The following is a 15,690-nucleotide window of genomic DNA, read 5'->3' as shown; positions in this document are numbered from 1 at the left end:
TGTCAAAAGAGAAAGACCAGCGTTTAATTTAGAAAGGTTGCGACGTTCAGAGGCAAACTCAAACGCCAAGATTTAGTAGAAAGCTAATGATTAGACGCTCAGAGATGCTCAGACGTGAGCACGGATGAGCACGGATTTCCTCGGAGCATTCTCCTAGGAATACCTCTCACAGGAACAGTACCTGCCTTCTGCATGTCCCGAACATAGAGGCACTGCTTTGTCACCTTCTGACTTCCCCTCACCAGAAGCTTACCAACGCTTTCTGATGCTATGGCCCCTTGGACAGAACGGCTTAGAGCCAAGTTAGGCAGAAAGAAACCATTGACGGCCCCGCTTGGTGAAGCGTCATCCACTTCCACTGTCCCACACGCATCGGCAGCTCTTGATCCTGCCGCGTCACAGCCCAGCTTACCAGAGCGACTGTGGAATCAAGCATACGACCAGGCAAAGGCGGGTGATTTGAGTATCGTTGATACATATGAGAGGATTCTTTCCGCCCAATTGAGCCAAAAAAATGCAGACCCAGCAGACCTTGCGTCGCAGCAGAACGAGATCGATCAGAACCCAGAGAAACGATGGGTACAGATGCGCCGGCTCGTTCAGGACGGGCTGCACAGGACAGAAAAGGAAACCAATGTGAAGCAAGGCATGGAAGACGGCATCCAAGCCGCTATGGCCGTGAAAGAGGTCGTAGACAAGGCAATCAAAGCGGCGCCAGAAGCGGCTCTCGCCTGGGTTGGCGTGTGCCTTGCGCTAGAGGTTGGTCCTGCTGTCATTGAGACAAGTATCTGGCGCTGATGTGTACTATTAAGATCTTGATGAACCCACTCACTCAGGCGAGCTCTAACCGACAAGGCATTGCCTACGTTGTCTCGAGGATGGACTGGTACTGGAACCTGTCAAGCCTCCTACTAGATGAGAACATTACTGAAGGGCGCCCCCAAGGACTACGGGGTGAGCTCGAGAAGAACATTACCCATCTCTACGCGAAGCTTCTGCTGTACCAGATGAAAAGCGTATGCTATTACCACCGCCGACGACTTTCCGTGCTCGCGCGGGATCTGATCAAACTTGACGACTGGGGTGGCGAGTTAAACGACATACAGGCTACGGAAGCGGCCGTGCAAAGGGACTCAGAGCAGTACAACACGCTCTCGATCAGGTCTCGCCTTGGCTCCATTGCCGAGACGGCTAAGTCGCAGAATACCAAGCTCGATAGCATTAGTTCGGCTATTCGGGAGCAAAGTAGGCAGCAGGAGAGGATGCACGAGACCAGTGCGGACAACAAGTGCCTGGCAGATCTGTGCAGCACTGATCCTCGTGATGATAAGACGCGTATCGAAAGCACCAAAGGCGGCCTGCTCCAGGACTCGTATCTCTGGATCCTTGAAAATCCCGGCTTTCAACAATGGCGCAATGACCCGCAAAGCCGACTGCTCTGGATCAAGGCTGATCCTGGTAAGGGCAAGACGATGCTGCTTTGTGGGATTATCAACGAGCTGAGAAAGTCGATGGCCAAGACAGGTCTTCTGTCCTACTTCTTCTGTCAGGCCACAGACTCGCGCATTAATAATGCCACGGCCGTGCTGCGAGGCTTGGTGTACTTGCTTGTCGATCAGCAGCCATCGCTAATCTCGTATATACGGAAGAAGTACGATCATGCAGGCAAAAGCCTCTTTGAGGATGCAAATGCCTGGGTTGCCTTGTCCGAGATCTTCATCAACCTTCTGCAAGACCCTAGCTTGAATAGTACGTACTTGGTCGTCGACGCGCTCGACGAATGCATGGCAGACTTGCCGAAACTGCTAGACTTCATCGTCCAGAGTTCGTCTATGTCCTCTCGCGTCAAGTGGATCGTCTCTAGCCGCAACTGGCCGGACATCGAGGAACATCTTGAACGAGCGGGACACAAGGTGAGGCTGTCCCTGGAACTCAATGCTGAGTCTGTGTCTACAGCTGTCAGCACATTCATTCGGCACAAAGTACTTCGGCTGGCGGAACAAAAGAAGTACGACGATAAAACGCGAGACGCCGTGCTAGCTCACCTGTCCGCAAATGCGAATGACACTTTCCTCTGGGTAGCTTTGGTCTGTCAAAATCTCGAGAAGATCTCACGGTGGAACATCCTCACGAAGCTGAACACATTTCCACCTGGACTCGACTCTCTTTACAAGCAAATGATGAAGAAAATACGCAACTCGGATGATGCTGATCTCTGCAAGCGGATACTGGCCTCGATCGCGATCATATACCGACCCATCACGCTAAAAGAACTAACATCTCTTGTCGAGATGCCTGAAGACATGGCCGATGACCTAGAGTCGTTACGGGGGATTATTGGCTACTGTGGCTCGTTTCTTACTCTGCGAGAGGACACGGTTTATTTTGTGCATCAGTCCGCAAAGGACTTTTTATTCGCAGAGGCATCCGAAGATGTCTTTCCCTGTGGAAGGGCAGAAGCCCACTACATTGTCTTCTCCAGATCGCTCCAAGCCTTGTCTAAGATGTTAGACCGAGACATGTACAACTTGCGTGCGTTAGGATATCCTGCCGAGCGAATTAAGCAGCCAGACCAAGATCCTCTAGCAGTGTCGCGCTATTCGTGTATCTACTGGGTCGATCACCTCTACAACTCAGATTCCAAATCTTCTGCAAATCACGAGGTTGGTCTGCAAGATGGAGGCGCTGTTCACCAATTCCTAAGAAAAAAGTATCTTTACTGGCTGGAGGCTCTTAGCCTGTGCAAGAGCATGTCGAAGGGTGTAGTTTCAATGGCGAAACTAGAGACTTTAATCCAGGTAATCCCTAGATCAGCGATTCTATCTATATATAATGCATACTGATATAACCTAGGGAAGAGCAGACGCCTCTGCATTAACTGAACTAGTTCTAGATGCACGTCGATTTATTATGTATCACAAGTGGGCAATAGAACAAAGCCCTCTTCAGGCGTATGCGTCGGCACTCGTGTTCACTCCAGCCCGCAGCCTGATGAGGGGTCTTTTCAAGGAGGAAGAGCCGAAACAAATCATGATAAAGCCAGATGTGAGAGATCAATGGAGTGCTTGCCTGCAGACGCTGGAGGGCCATAGCAGTTCGGTCTGGTCAGTGGCCTTCTCCCACGACTTGACACGGCTGGCGTCGGGGTCGCAGGACAACACGGTCAAGATCTGGGATGCGAGCAGCGGCGAGTGCCTGCAGACGCTCGAGGGCCATAGCGGTTCGGTCAACTCAGTAGCCTTCTCCCACGACTCGACACGGCTGGCGTCGGGGTCGCAGGACAGCACGGTCAAGATCTGGGATGCGAGCAGCGGCGAGTGCCTGCAGACGCTCGAGGGCCATAGCGGTTCGGTCAACTCAGTGGCCTTCTCCCACGACTCGACACGGCTGGCGTCGGGGTCGCAGGACAGCACGGTCAAGATCTGGGATGCAAGCAGCGGTGAGTACCTGCAGACGCTCGAGGGCCATGGCAGTTGGGTCTGCTCAGTAGCCTTCTCCCACGACTCGACACGGCTGGCGTCGGGGTCGGAGGACAGCACGGTCAAGATCTGGGATGCGAGCAGCGGCGAGTGCCTGCAGACGCTCGAGGGCCATAGCGGTTGGGTCTGCTCAGTGGCCTTCTCCCACGACTCGACACGGCTGGCGTCGGGGTCGCAGGACAGCACGGTCAAGATCTGGGATGCAAGCAGCGGTGAGTACCTGCAGACGCTCGAGGGCCATAGCGGTTCGGTCAACTCAGTAGCCTTCTCCCACGACTCGACACGGCTGGCGTCGGGGTCGCAGGACAGCACGGTCAAGATCTGGGATGCGAGTAGCGGCGAGTGCCTGCAGACGCTCAAGGGCCATAGCGGTTGGGTCTGCTCAGTGGCCTTCTCCTACGACTCGACACGGCTGGCGTCGGGGGCGGAGGACAGCACGGTCAAGATCTGGGATGCGAGTAGCGGCGAGTGCCTGCAGACGCTCAAGGGCCATAGCGGTTGGGTCTGCTCAGTGGCCTTCTCCCACGACTCGACACGGCTGGCGTCGGGGTCAGTGGATAACACAGTCAAGATCTGGGATGCAAGCAGCGGTGAGTACCTGCAGACGCTCGAGGGCCATAGCGGTTCGGTCAACTCAGTAGCCTTCTCCCACGACTCGACACGGCTGGCGTCAGGGTCGGAGGACAGCACGGTCAAGATCTGGGATGCGAGCAGCGACGAGTGCCTACAGACGTTCAAGGTTGACAAGGCACTTATGGACATATCATTTGACATTACAGACTCATATCTTCACACTGAAATTGGTACTATCGTTATTGATGCATCATCAGTTTCGAATATTACACCGACTGTTACAGAACCTCAAAATCCTCAATATCATGGCTATGCTTTGAGTTCGAATAAAGCATGGATAACATATCGTTCAAAGAACCTGTTATGGCTACCCTCGGAGTATCGACCATTCTGTTCGACCGTGTCGGGGGAGACGATCGCCTTCGGTACCCGATCTGGAAAGGTATGGATATGCAGCTTCGAGCTTGAAAATCTTAAGGACTTTGTGGCGTAATAGAGAGGTAACTATCTAATTATTATATGATTTTATGATATCTCTATTTCGTTGAAGGGTCTGGGGATAAGCGTGAATATATAGACAGGTGGTTTGCCATGGCGAAGCTTCAAGAATCTTCTAAATTGATGGCAAGATGGCCAGTAGCAGAAATACCTGTAGTGTTTTCTCCACGCTTACGTCTTATTAGAAGCAGACGAACACCTGATAGCCACCCGTTGAAGAAGATAGAGATCGAATGAGGATTTCAAATGTTTAATAGCGGATCAGCTACTACAACAGCATGTAGTACGAATGCTATACTAGATATAATTAAAGCATTGTTGATTGAGTTGCTTAGGGATCGGGTGCTCCTATGCTAGAAATGAGACTAACTAGACTAGTTAACACAGACCTTTCTGGCAGCTTTGCAGCATAAGCTTAGGAATAGTATCTCTTATAGGAAAGTTGAGGAGTCAGAGATTAATTGACTTGGTATCTATACATTATCAGATTTCTAATCCTATTTCGTGTAGCAGGTGGAAGCTATTAAACGAACAATAATTATTCAAGTCTCGATTTCTCCTGGGAGGTCAGATTTCCTGGGACATTGAATTTCCTGAGAAACAGGCTACGGGAGAATTAGGCTCTTAGGAGAACCAGGCTCCTAGGAAAGTTAGGCCAATAGCTACTATGTTCCCTAGTAAGTAACCACTATTCTGAGGCAAGTTAGCCCTGAAATCAGATAGCTAAAGACTAATAGTCATCCAAAGCCATAATATTTAAGGCGTCAGCAGGCCGAGATGAGTTTGCGTTTCCTTTTGAACGTACAATATTCTATTTTTCATGTTAGACGTGCTGATCGATTAAGGACACCAAATAATGTTAAAAGTAACAAATTACTTGTGCACTAAAGTTGCAGCCAGGGCAAAATTCTGGTCATGCAATACGTACGGCGGTCCTCCGGTCCACAAATCCCTCCGCACGCAGGCTCTGGGGATGCACTCGTTCTAAAAGGTCTCCCTGACATGCTGATTGTTGATGTAGACTCCTGCCGCCGCCGCCGACGCGACTCAGACACCTTTCTGGCTATTGACCTCCACACCGAACGCCAGCCCATTGACGAAGTTACAGGTAGTCTCGCGGAACCGAAAACCATCTGAACGCGACAGGCACCACAAATCTAACTCTCAAAGTGTTGGATTGCAATCTCGGTTCGACTGACTTTCAGGCCTTTCGCTTCTTGTTATGGCATGACGGTGATTTGCCTGGTTTGTCGCACGACTTTGTGCATTTTGCCGAGATATCTCTCCGACATGAAGCTGTAACGTGCGAAAACTTAGACTTTCGATTCATTTTCCTCAGGTGCACATGCTGATATGGAAAGAAATGACGCACCTCCAATTCAGATTTGCAAGTACAACGTCCTGCACTCCTTGGATGTATTTCTGCACTTGGGCATCGATCTTTTCACCCCATTGGGGGAGGTCAGCTAGAGCAAGGTACCAATCACGGTAACATTTTCTAAGCAGAGCATTCACAGCCTCGAAGGCTTGCTGCGCGGGCATGCCATTGATGCGGAATATGGCCACAAGGTTGTGGTTCACGCCTTCGGCCTAGACAACATCAGCTATCATCAGTTCAACAAGCTTTGGCACCGATCTGGAGACTGCTCACCTCCTCCTTGCAGTAAGAAATTATGTCATTTTGACTGTGAAGCATATCAGATATCATCCATGAGAAAATATGTCGCGATTCTCACAATACAACGAGGTCCGTTCCAATACGCTCAATTTCTTTTATGGATGGGTGTTCGAAGATTTCGTCCGGTATATCAAGACTATGGGCATACCTAAATGACGCAATGAATCAGTGGCTTGTAGGTGGTTCGTGCAAGATCTCCATACTCGAGCAAGGCAAAAAGTGGAGTAACGCCTGAAGATCGTCTGCGGGTTGCCAGCTGTTCTGCAATGCTGGGTAGCTCTGCGTGGCTTTCTCGGTCGACGTGCTCAAGAGTTCCAATGCAGTAGTTTTCCATGGCTTTTTGAAAGCGTCGTTGAACACCTTGGCTCATCAGTTTGAGCTTGAGATTATCATTCACAGCTGTCGAGCTGGACGATACTAACCAATCGGGGATGTCTACGCACAGAGTCAATGTAGGAAAATTGAAAGAGCACAAACACAAACCTTGACAATCCGCTGCCAAACTGAGTTATGCACCTCTATCAAGGGATCCTTTGGAAATGGTGACTTCTCGTTGCGCATGATGGACAGGAGGTCTCCCATCATTAGTTGTGCCCTTTCTGGGTTTTGCCTCAGAATGCCGTTGTCAAACACTGTTCGATGGATGAGTTTCAGTCCTCGATTAATGTAGTGACGAACGAACTGTCATCCCATGGAAAGACCTGGATGTAGAGATGTCAGTCGAGCGGCCCAGTGTCAAGCAAGATTGACAGATAAAGTGAAAGTTACCCAGTTACCCCAATCACACAGTGTCCGGAGCTCTTCTGGTCCGGCCTCTGGAGCCGAAACCGAGCAGAAGAACGAAAAGTTTGTTCCACATATCCTTGTCTTCATCCGCTGATCAAAGTTGCACTTGCTGCACTTCTCAGCGTTCGGAAAAATCTGGACGACAACGAACCAACCTGTTGATCCATGCTTCCGACTCCCTCCTTACCTTTTCGTAATGAGGATTCACCCTTGGTTTCTGCGCGAGAAAAGAAACAAACATATCGGGGAGCAGGGCTGGAATTCTTGATGGTGTAACATTTTGCTTGTACCTCAGGCTCTCCTGGCAAAATGGATGCACGGCTGAGGGTGAGCTGTTCTGATTCACCGTCATGACAGTACCGGTGGATCAACGCTTGCGAAAGATTCTTGGGGGACAAGTGGAGCAACGATTAATGAGTGTAGATGGCCCACTGCATGTAAGACTAGGTCCATCCATTTGCAAAAGGTTGAAGGTAGCGAACGGTGTATAAATTCTTGCATTGTGCCACACAAATGGAGGCTAATCAACATCTGTGGCAAGAGTGTGTGTAGATTCTCTAAAGATAGCTACTGAGCAGATCTATCTACTAATGTGGTGCCAAGGCTGCTAGCTATCGGCTAGGCAATAGCAATTGCGAATATGGCGTAACAGGAATCCTTCGACTTCGTGTTGCAGGTACACCATATGGGAGGTTAGTTGCGTTCCATTGGATCATCTCCGCAATGTTCTTTTGACTAAAAGGTCTACTAGCTATAAGATCCCGCTTCAAGTTGGACTACGTAGTAAAGTTGGCCGATTTGGAAATGGGCAGGATTTTCTGATCCTTGCTTCATGCCACTCAGGTTGCTAGTTAGTTTGAAGTCTCTATATATTTAGAAACACGGCTGGGACTCCGTACATTCATAGGGGATTTCAGATTCCTAGATTAAGTAGTGTATGAAGACGGCCCCGAAATGTCTCCGGCAGAACCCACTAGTCCTACCCCAGCACATCTACCTACTCGGTAAGAGGTGTTCTTCGATAATGCAAATGTCGCAGGCCATAGCAATCCTTGTTTTCCAAATGCGGTATTCTTTTGCCTTTTGATAACCGCATGTGATGAGTAAGCGCTACAATCAATGGAGTTAACTAGTACGAGTAAAGATAGCCTTGAACAAAGATGGCGAAGTCTACCTTACGTGGCAAGATCCTTCGGTCCGATGTTGAGGAATGCATGCCGAGACTGCATGCCGAGATTGCAACCTCGTGACCTTTGGTTAAGACTTTTTAAGAAAAGACCTTGATCCTCTTGGAGCTGGCCTTGATCGTATGTAGGGAAATTGGAGAAAGCTGAGTCATTCTGACCTCTTCGTGCTAGTCAATCTTCTGCTCATCTTTCTGGGGAATATCTGGCGCGGTTTAAACATCCTTCCAATCAAGTGTTGGGTGGGAGTGCAGAATGGATTATAGACCGCGCGTGAAATGGAACTATAAATTCGATTGGACAGATAAGCATCTTAGTCGTCAAGAAACCGAGCCGTTAAGATTTAAGTACGATGAATTGGGAGCAGCCGCCCTCACGAAGCTTCAGGATATCTCTGCTCAGAATAAGGGGAGAAAGGTCGCTCACGGAGACCACTCAAAACCCGATCTCTATACTCTTCTGCGTGACAGTCACAAGACGGATCCAGTGCTCAGCAAGTTCTGGGATGAGCTTCACTCGGTGCCAGTTTGGGTCGACTGGGAACAGATCGCACGGGGCCAGAAATTTTTCTACCGATATGCTGCAGCGAATATCACAGGCTTCGCCCTCCAAGGCTTTGTGGGAGAGAACTCTGTATGATCCTGGTTACCAATCTGCCGTTTTTTAGCAGACTCCTGCTGACATTGAGAACCCAGGCTTCTCCTGGCCCTGTTGAAGTCCTTGTCCGTACAGGAGGTTTCTCTACCAAGGTGCTTCTTCATCGCTTGATGGAGACATTTCAGTGGCTTCTGCAAGTCACTTCGGAAATTTCAGCCATCCAACCGCATGGCGAGGGCCATGCATCCACCATCCGGGTGCGACTTTTGCACGCTTCCGTTCGACAGCGAATCATGAAGCTCGTTCGATCTCATCCGGAGTACTTCAATGTTGAGAAGTATGGAGTTCCAGTGAATACCCTTGATTCAATCCACTCAATCACGGTTTTTTGTTGCAGTCCGATGTGGTTGCAACTACCCAAGCTGGGCATTGTACCCAGGCAGGAAGAGGTGGACGACTATATCGCCCTCTTTCGTTACATCGCCTACCTCTTGGCGACGCCGACTGAATACTTCGAGACCTCAGAGAAGGCAAAAGCGGTCATGGAGTCTATGTTTTGGCATGAGGTTGAGCCAACACCAACTTCCAAGGTCGTCGGCTACAACTTCGTCAAATGTCTGGAAGACCTTCCACCCATGAACATATCGAAAGGATTTATCGAAGCTGGCAGTAGATGGTTCAATGGCGATGAGCTTTGCGATGCGGTCGATGTCGGCAGGCCTGGGTGGTACCATTACGTGCCGGTGGTGGGACTCAGATGGGCCGTCATGACATTAGCTTTTCTTCAAAGAACAATCCCGCCCCTTGATAGATTCATGGTCGGAGTACGTTCACCTCAAATCATGGATAGTAAGATCAACGACTGACTAGATCGCTTTTTCCACAGTACTTCCGAGATTCGCTTTATCGCGCCATCATCCTCAGTAAGTCTGGTTTAAGTAAACCATCGATATTCGACTTCAAGTATGTGCCGCAGCCAGGTAAGATCACAGAGAAGGAAGATTTGCCGTCGCAGCGGAAAGACGATGGATCGAAGCGGTTGGGGAGGCCGGCGGAGCGGTTCCTGTGGGTGGTGTTTTTGATAGGGTGCGGATTCACAGCTGCCACGGTTGGATTGAGCGTTAAATTGGCCATAGTGGGTTTGGAAACATTTCAAACGTTGCAAGGTTAGCTTGTAACCACATTCACAGAAAGCGGTCTGGAGCTTGATACAAGTAATCCCACAAAGATTCGGTAGGGTTGAGTTAAGTCCGATGACAGGGCTCCATTCTCAGGCTCGCCCCATCAGCGTCCATGGATTTGCATGATAGTCACCAAGTGATCCGATTGACAGTGAAGATGCCATGAGAGTATCGCCCAGTTTGATCTACGTCCAACAATGGTCGCTGACGCCACTTGAATCAATTGAATGCGACATTGTGCACTTTTCTCTTGACGTATTTTTCTTCCTTTTTTGCCCACTGGATTGCCCTACTAGTGGAGAGGTATTTTTGATCTTCATGGAAGCCGACAATTCTTCTATTTCTAGTGGTGCGTCACATACTCCGTAAACTGCTGCAACTTCTCGTAAAAGTAAGCCAACCTTCTAAACATACGTTGGCATGTGCATAATGGCATGTCTCTGACATTGTTTCAAGGCTCGGCTTGATGGCCGTAGGAGATGGACGTTGAGGGCTGCAGCACAATCCCGGATGTCGCGGGATGACAACTTCTTAAATCATTACTGCCCATTGCAAAAGTGTTGCAATTCCTAGGCACATGATTCGGAGCTGCTGCTGCTCCAGCTGTTCATACTAATACCAAGTAGAATAACAGGAACTTTATATGGTTCAACAGTTATGAGTCTATTAACTTATAATTGAGCTCATCTTTCTGTTTCACTAAGTCTAAATTTAGAAGATTAAATAGATAAAATATAACTACTTAGTTAATCAAAAAAAAAGATTCTCCTTATATAAAATTAAACTAGTTGTCAGGCTCACTAGGGATGGCAACTCTCTGCTTGCCGATAACGTATCGGCGATACACTAACTAGTTCAGATAGTAGGGCACTAGTAGCTGGCCAAATGGCGGTACGCTACCAGCTACAATCAATCAGACTGACATACCACTTCAGCTTTGAGGTCTCATTTTCACTATTAAGCCACGGCTTAATAAATAGCTTCCTATATTTTTAAGAGAAAGTGCATTAAGATATCCAGGCCCTGAAGGGTCCGAGTCTTCTGCCCTAGAACCTATTGAAATACCCGAAGCCGAGTCTGCGTGATCGCTTGAGGAAGACATTCCGCACTCCTCCTAGAAGAAAGGACTGCGTATAAGCCTGGACGTAGCCTGGATAAATCTCCTGCACTTCCAAATGCCAACACACCGCGAACTAGCGTCACTGTCCCAAGAAAGTCGGCAATAGGCCCTCCGTGAACCGCCATAGCATCGCAGAATCGTGCGTATGCCAGGCAGCGCCCGTCCAGAACGTGCTCGTCTTTCCCTGCAGACTGTATAATTTTTCGTAGAAGCGTTCCCGAATCAACTCGGGCGTCACTGCGCACTGGAACGGGACATGTTGCTCCAGGATCAAGAATTTCGGCTTTCTCATCGACACCCCCTGCAACTTCTGTACGACGTTAACGTCTTTAATCATTGCCTTGCGGATCTGGTGCTCAGGCAATGACGATGGACTACCATAGTATATATGAAAAACGTCTTTAATGCTTCCTGTAGGGGACACAACATAGCCCTCCGGCAGGCGCGGAATATTGAGAACCGCATTGGGCTGGACGTTGATGTAGGTGATGTTGTTATCGAGGCCAGTATCCGTTACAAGTGCTGTCCAATAAGCAGAGTTATTGAATTGGCCGAATAGCTGCAGTTCCTTGTTGGTCAGATCCCAGCCGGTGAGATGGCTGAGTTTCGGTGGGATAGAGGAGACTAATTTCTTTGCTTTAATAAGTTTATTACCTGTAGGTGTGCTGACAACAGCACGGACGCCAGAGTCCGAGCGCTTCAGACTGAGGATGTGGCTTCTGAGCAGGACGTCCGAGCCCAGGGACTCGAGAGCCTTGGAGTAGAGCTCCGAGTTGTTGCGGCGGGCTGTACTGAGATATCCGTTCACAAAGGCGTCGCCATTACTGACGCCGAAGTATTTGGCCACATAGATGGTGGGCTGATCGAGTATGTTCCCTTGGCTTTGTGCGTACTCGAATATCATTAGCGCCGCGTCCTCGAGGCCGTACTTGGTCACATAGTCGCCAAATGGCATCAGTAGGTCGTCTGGGACCGGGTAGGTCAAGTTCCAGCCGTATTCGAGGTATGGATATTGTGTTAGGGTTTCGAAATACTTTTTGAATCCCGTGAGGAAGTCAGGGAGTGTGTAATTGGGCATAGCTTCGCCGGTAGCGAAGTCGGCGTATTTGCTTTCGAAGGGACCATTGCCGACGAAGGTGCTTAGTGGGATGTCGAAGCGTTTGAAAAAGTTGATTGTGGTTGTGAAATTCTGGTAAATGAGCACGCCAATATCGCTCGTTCCGCCAGTCTCAGGGTCAATATATGTGCGAGTGTGGCCGCCGAGACGATTGTTGCGCTCTATGAGGACGATAGATTGATCGTGGTCTTTCAGGCGGACAGCCGCATATGTGCCGCTCGCGCCACCACCGAGGACCAGAAAGTCTTTTGTCACAACGTGAGAGGGGTCATAGTCAGCTTCGTTGAAGGAGACAGAATGGGAAGTGGCAGGGTTGGCCAGAAGGAGAGAGAAGAAGGATAGTGCCGCAAAAGAGAGCAATTTGGAAAACATCTCAACCGTGGAATATTCTTGAGGTCTAACTTACTGCAATGGTTTTCTGGCCAAAAGTCAGTGACGAGCTGATTCTTCAAAATTATATGGGCCGCGCTCAGCCTGCGCCTTCGATCGAGAATTCGAGATCTTCGCATTTGTGATTACGTGCAAGAAGCTAAAACGACATATCCCACATTAATCGTACCACGCATTCTGTTTCTCCTCTATCCACCTTTCTGGCGTAAATTTTGACATTTTTCTCATGGGTGGCAGAAACTCAGTGGCGCAAATGTCTAAATTGGTCTCAACGAACGACAAACACCAATTTCAACCTTAAGCTCATTAAAGATGTTTACTAGACCATCTTTAGCTTTACTAAAGGTTCAGACTTGCTTTCAACTGTGTGGAGCAGAATGGATCAAACTCTCAATTGGTGGTGTGTACGGAGTAGCTAACTAGTTAGAAATCTAAGATACCAAAGTTCGGATGAATAGCTCCCTGGGCGCCAAGGCCCCACAGCCGCAACATTGATTAGGCCCGATGCAGCGAGCGGCACGTTAATCTGCTAATCATAAGCTCTCATGCGTCGTCGCGTTTGCAACAACCAATGAGAAAAATGTTAAAATTTACGCCAGAAAGGTGGATATTGCTTCTACGAATCTTTCCTTGATGACGCCACAGTACGTACTAGCACAAAGGAACACATCTACCATTCCGCCAAAAGAGCAGCGCTGTCACGTGTCACGTTGGAAGCAGGCGACGAGTGCGCGAGATCTTCAGCCCATGTTGAGTGCTATCCTAAGACTGCAGAGCCGACGAGGATGGCACTGGGGTCGCTCCTATATAGCGAGCATGCCCCTTACTAACGCGTAGTGCCAATCAATACCCGGCGGCCCTAGCGCTAGCGGCCGACAAGCATGGCAGCCGTGACAAGCGCCCTTAGGTTTTGAGCCTAGCTCGTAGATATCGTTTTTCAGTAGCAGACTACTACTTACCAGGAGAAGGGACAGCTAAAGATATGAGCTAAGTGCCGTTAGTAGAAATGACAGTCATTCTGTCGAATGACCACTATATTAATATGATAAGAGAGGCATATTTGGACTATACTATGACCATATTTTCACTTAAATACGTCATAAATAGTAAGATTTTATTAGGTAACTGCCGAACAAGTGGCATCGCCTTGTACTATCTAAGCGGTATCACGGTTAGGCTTAATCTAAGCGCACTTTGATGGCTCTCCTAGCATTATTTTAAGAGGGCCTCTTCCTGCTAAGCAGTAGCACCAGTGCAAAAGTTTGAATGCACTATCGCTGTGGGGCCTTGGCGCCAACGGAGCTACAAGTTTCCTCCGAACTTTGTATTCTCAGATATCTAGCTAGTTACACATGCACCACACAATTGATGCTTTAAGTCATACCGCTCCACATCGTTTTGGAAGAACACGAACCCCATAATGTGGATGCTATCATGTGTGTCACCGGATGGCGTCCCTCTCACGGAGATTTCTTCGGAGAGTCCCTAGCCCATGATCTCGGCCCTCCGGCCTATCAGTTCCAGTAGATTGCGCAATTTTCAAGCATGGGGACACTGAATGGGTAAGGGCAGACGAAGCGGCGGATGAAGTGATAGCTCCAAACTTTTCACGCATGCTGTATCGACCTCCCCACAACGCCAAAGGCGTAAAGACTTCCCCATTTCGCCTCCATCGGAGCATGATCCCTACCAACATACTTTCCAGTCTACCAGCAGCATTCGGGGCTGTGAACTACAGCTTGAAGCGGGATCTCATTGCTACACGCGTGGCACCTCCCGGCCTTTCAACCATCAAAAGTAGAACAATATTTTAATTCTACAGAAACCACGCCCTCTACCTCACAGTGTCAAGCCACTACTCCCAGACTATCAGGAGACCACGTATACAGCTCCGGCGCCTTCTTCACGTCCACCAATACTGGAACGAGCATCACGCTCCCCCCAATCTCTCATGGCGATGCTTGGCAGATCTCTCGTCAAACTCTGGTCGACGAAACCCGCAAGATCTCTTGATCAGGTAGTTGGGTTACCTTACCCGGGGTGCCAAGCACGCCTCTTCTCATTCTCTCCTCCCAGCTCTTGGCAGTCTTGAGATGAAACTCTGGTCGACAAAACTCTGTAATTGTTCTCTCGATGCGGTACTTTGCCATCCAATTCTGGAAGGGTCCGGAAGGTAGCCATCCTTCTCCAAGTTCTGCCGACCGGCTGGAGAAGCTCTAGCGGAGGAAGGATGGCAGGTAGGAGCAGATCGGTAGAGTAGTCTGCTTTCTTGCAAGTCTGCCGGTAGGTAGACCCGAGGATCTCTGAGTGATAAAACGGCCGTGCCACTGCCTACTGCTTTCTGGAACCAGAAAAGACACAAGCTGTCAGCGCTTCTCTTCTCGTTGGAAGCGTGCCTGGGGAATATGCTCGAGCGGACGAATGACTGCATGATTATTCAAATGCAGAGACCGGTTGTTTTCTTGTATGTATACCCACCCGGCCGCGACGCTTGTCATCTGCCTCTTCATCCATACAGGATTGGAAAATTGCGGAACCTTGAGTATGCCTCAAACGCATGAAGACTACCCACCACGTAGAGCAGCACGGACTTTCCCCCCTTCTCATAGCCTTTCTCTCCCCACTATCACAGTCCTTTCGCGCCTAGCACCTGCCTCCCTCTCCGAGCTGACCACCCATCCCACCTTTCCAGGGCTTCATCCCACCATCCAAAAAAGGGTGCCAAACCCCCCTGTCCGTACCGATGATGCCAAGCATGCTTCCTCGCCCCGCCACCCCACCGCCTAGGCAAAATCTTCTCATACCCCCACCGCAGATCCAATCCGCTGTGAATCTCCACCAGCAAGTACACGAACACGGGCACAAACAATGTCCGGGTCAAGACGTGTGTGCCAATCACGTTCAAGCTGAAGTTGGCGAGGAGGACAAGGGAGAGGCGTTCGGGAATGGAGAGACGGTTGGTTATCTGCGGGTGGATTTCGGGATGGGTGTGGTGCGGTTTGTGGAGCGGGGTGAGAGGAGGAAAGCGGTGGAGAAGGAGGTGGAGGATGAAAAAGAGGGTGTCGTAGATCAGGAAGGAGAGGATCA

The 15,690-nt window shown here is 49.5% G+C and overlaps 5 protein-coding genes across 5 annotated transcripts in view; 2 read left to right on the top strand and 3 right to left on the bottom strand.

Annotated features, from left to right (window-relative positions):
- Nucleotides 1-270: 270 nt before the first annotated feature.
- EPUS_06803 (uncharacterized protein) lies at nucleotides 271-4,545 on the top strand (the record flags this gene model as incomplete). Its single annotated transcript, XM_007807819.1, has 3 exons — nucleotides 271-759; nucleotides 813-2,798; nucleotides 2,854-4,545. The coding sequence occupies 3 exons, from the start codon at nucleotides 271-273 to the stop codon at nucleotides 4,543-4,545; spliced, it is 4,167 nt and encodes a 1,388-aa protein (XP_007806010.1).
- A 1,340-nt stretch (nucleotides 4,546-5,885) lies between these two features.
- EPUS_06802 (uncharacterized protein) lies at nucleotides 5,886-6,562 on the bottom strand (the record flags this gene model as incomplete). The annotated part of the gene is made up of 4 exons (XM_007807818.1): nucleotides 5,886-6,140; nucleotides 6,202-6,235; nucleotides 6,287-6,376; nucleotides 6,432-6,562. 4 exons carry the CDS (start codon nucleotides 6,560-6,562, stop codon nucleotides 5,886-5,888), a joined length of 510 nt encoding a protein of 169 aa, XP_007806009.1.
- Nucleotides 6,563-8,453: 1,891 nt separating this feature from the next.
- Nucleotides 8,454-9,966, top strand: EPUS_06801 (uncharacterized protein; the record flags this gene model as incomplete). The annotated part of the gene is made up of 3 exons (XM_007807817.1): nucleotides 8,454-8,831; nucleotides 8,894-9,619; nucleotides 9,682-9,966. The coding sequence occupies 3 exons, from the start codon at nucleotides 8,454-8,456 to the stop codon at nucleotides 9,964-9,966; spliced, it is 1,389 nt and encodes a 462-aa protein (XP_007806008.1).
- A 1,209-nt stretch (nucleotides 9,967-11,175) lies between these two features.
- On the bottom strand, nucleotides 11,176-12,585 carry EPUS_06800 (uncharacterized protein; the record flags this gene model as incomplete). Its single annotated transcript, XM_007807816.1, has 1 exon — nucleotides 11,176-12,585. The coding sequence occupies one exon, from the start codon at nucleotides 12,583-12,585 to the stop codon at nucleotides 11,176-11,178; it is 1,410 nt and encodes a 469-aa protein (XP_007806007.1).
- Nucleotides 12,586-14,662: 2,077 nt separating this feature from the next.
- Nucleotides 14,663-15,690, bottom strand: part of EPUS_06799 (uncharacterized protein) — a gene marked incomplete at both ends in the record, with an annotated part of 1,690 nt that continues 662 nt past the window's right edge. The window contains one exon of the mRNA XM_007807815.1: nucleotides 14,663-14,934. Within this exon, the coding sequence (XP_007806006.1) occupies nucleotides 14,663-14,934 (272 nt within the window). The remainder of the gene's footprint in view (nucleotides 14,935-15,690) is intronic.

This window comes from Endocarpon pusillum (genome assembly GCF_000464535.1).
Source record: "Endocarpon pusillum Z07020 unplaced genomic scaffold scaffold726, whole genome shotgun sequence".
Taxonomy (NCBI): Eukaryota; Fungi; Ascomycota; class Eurotiomycetes; order Verrucariales; family Verrucariaceae; genus Endocarpon; species Endocarpon pusillum.
Note: the sequence above shows the minus strand (reverse complement) of the source record. Positions and strands in the feature narration are given on the sequence as shown.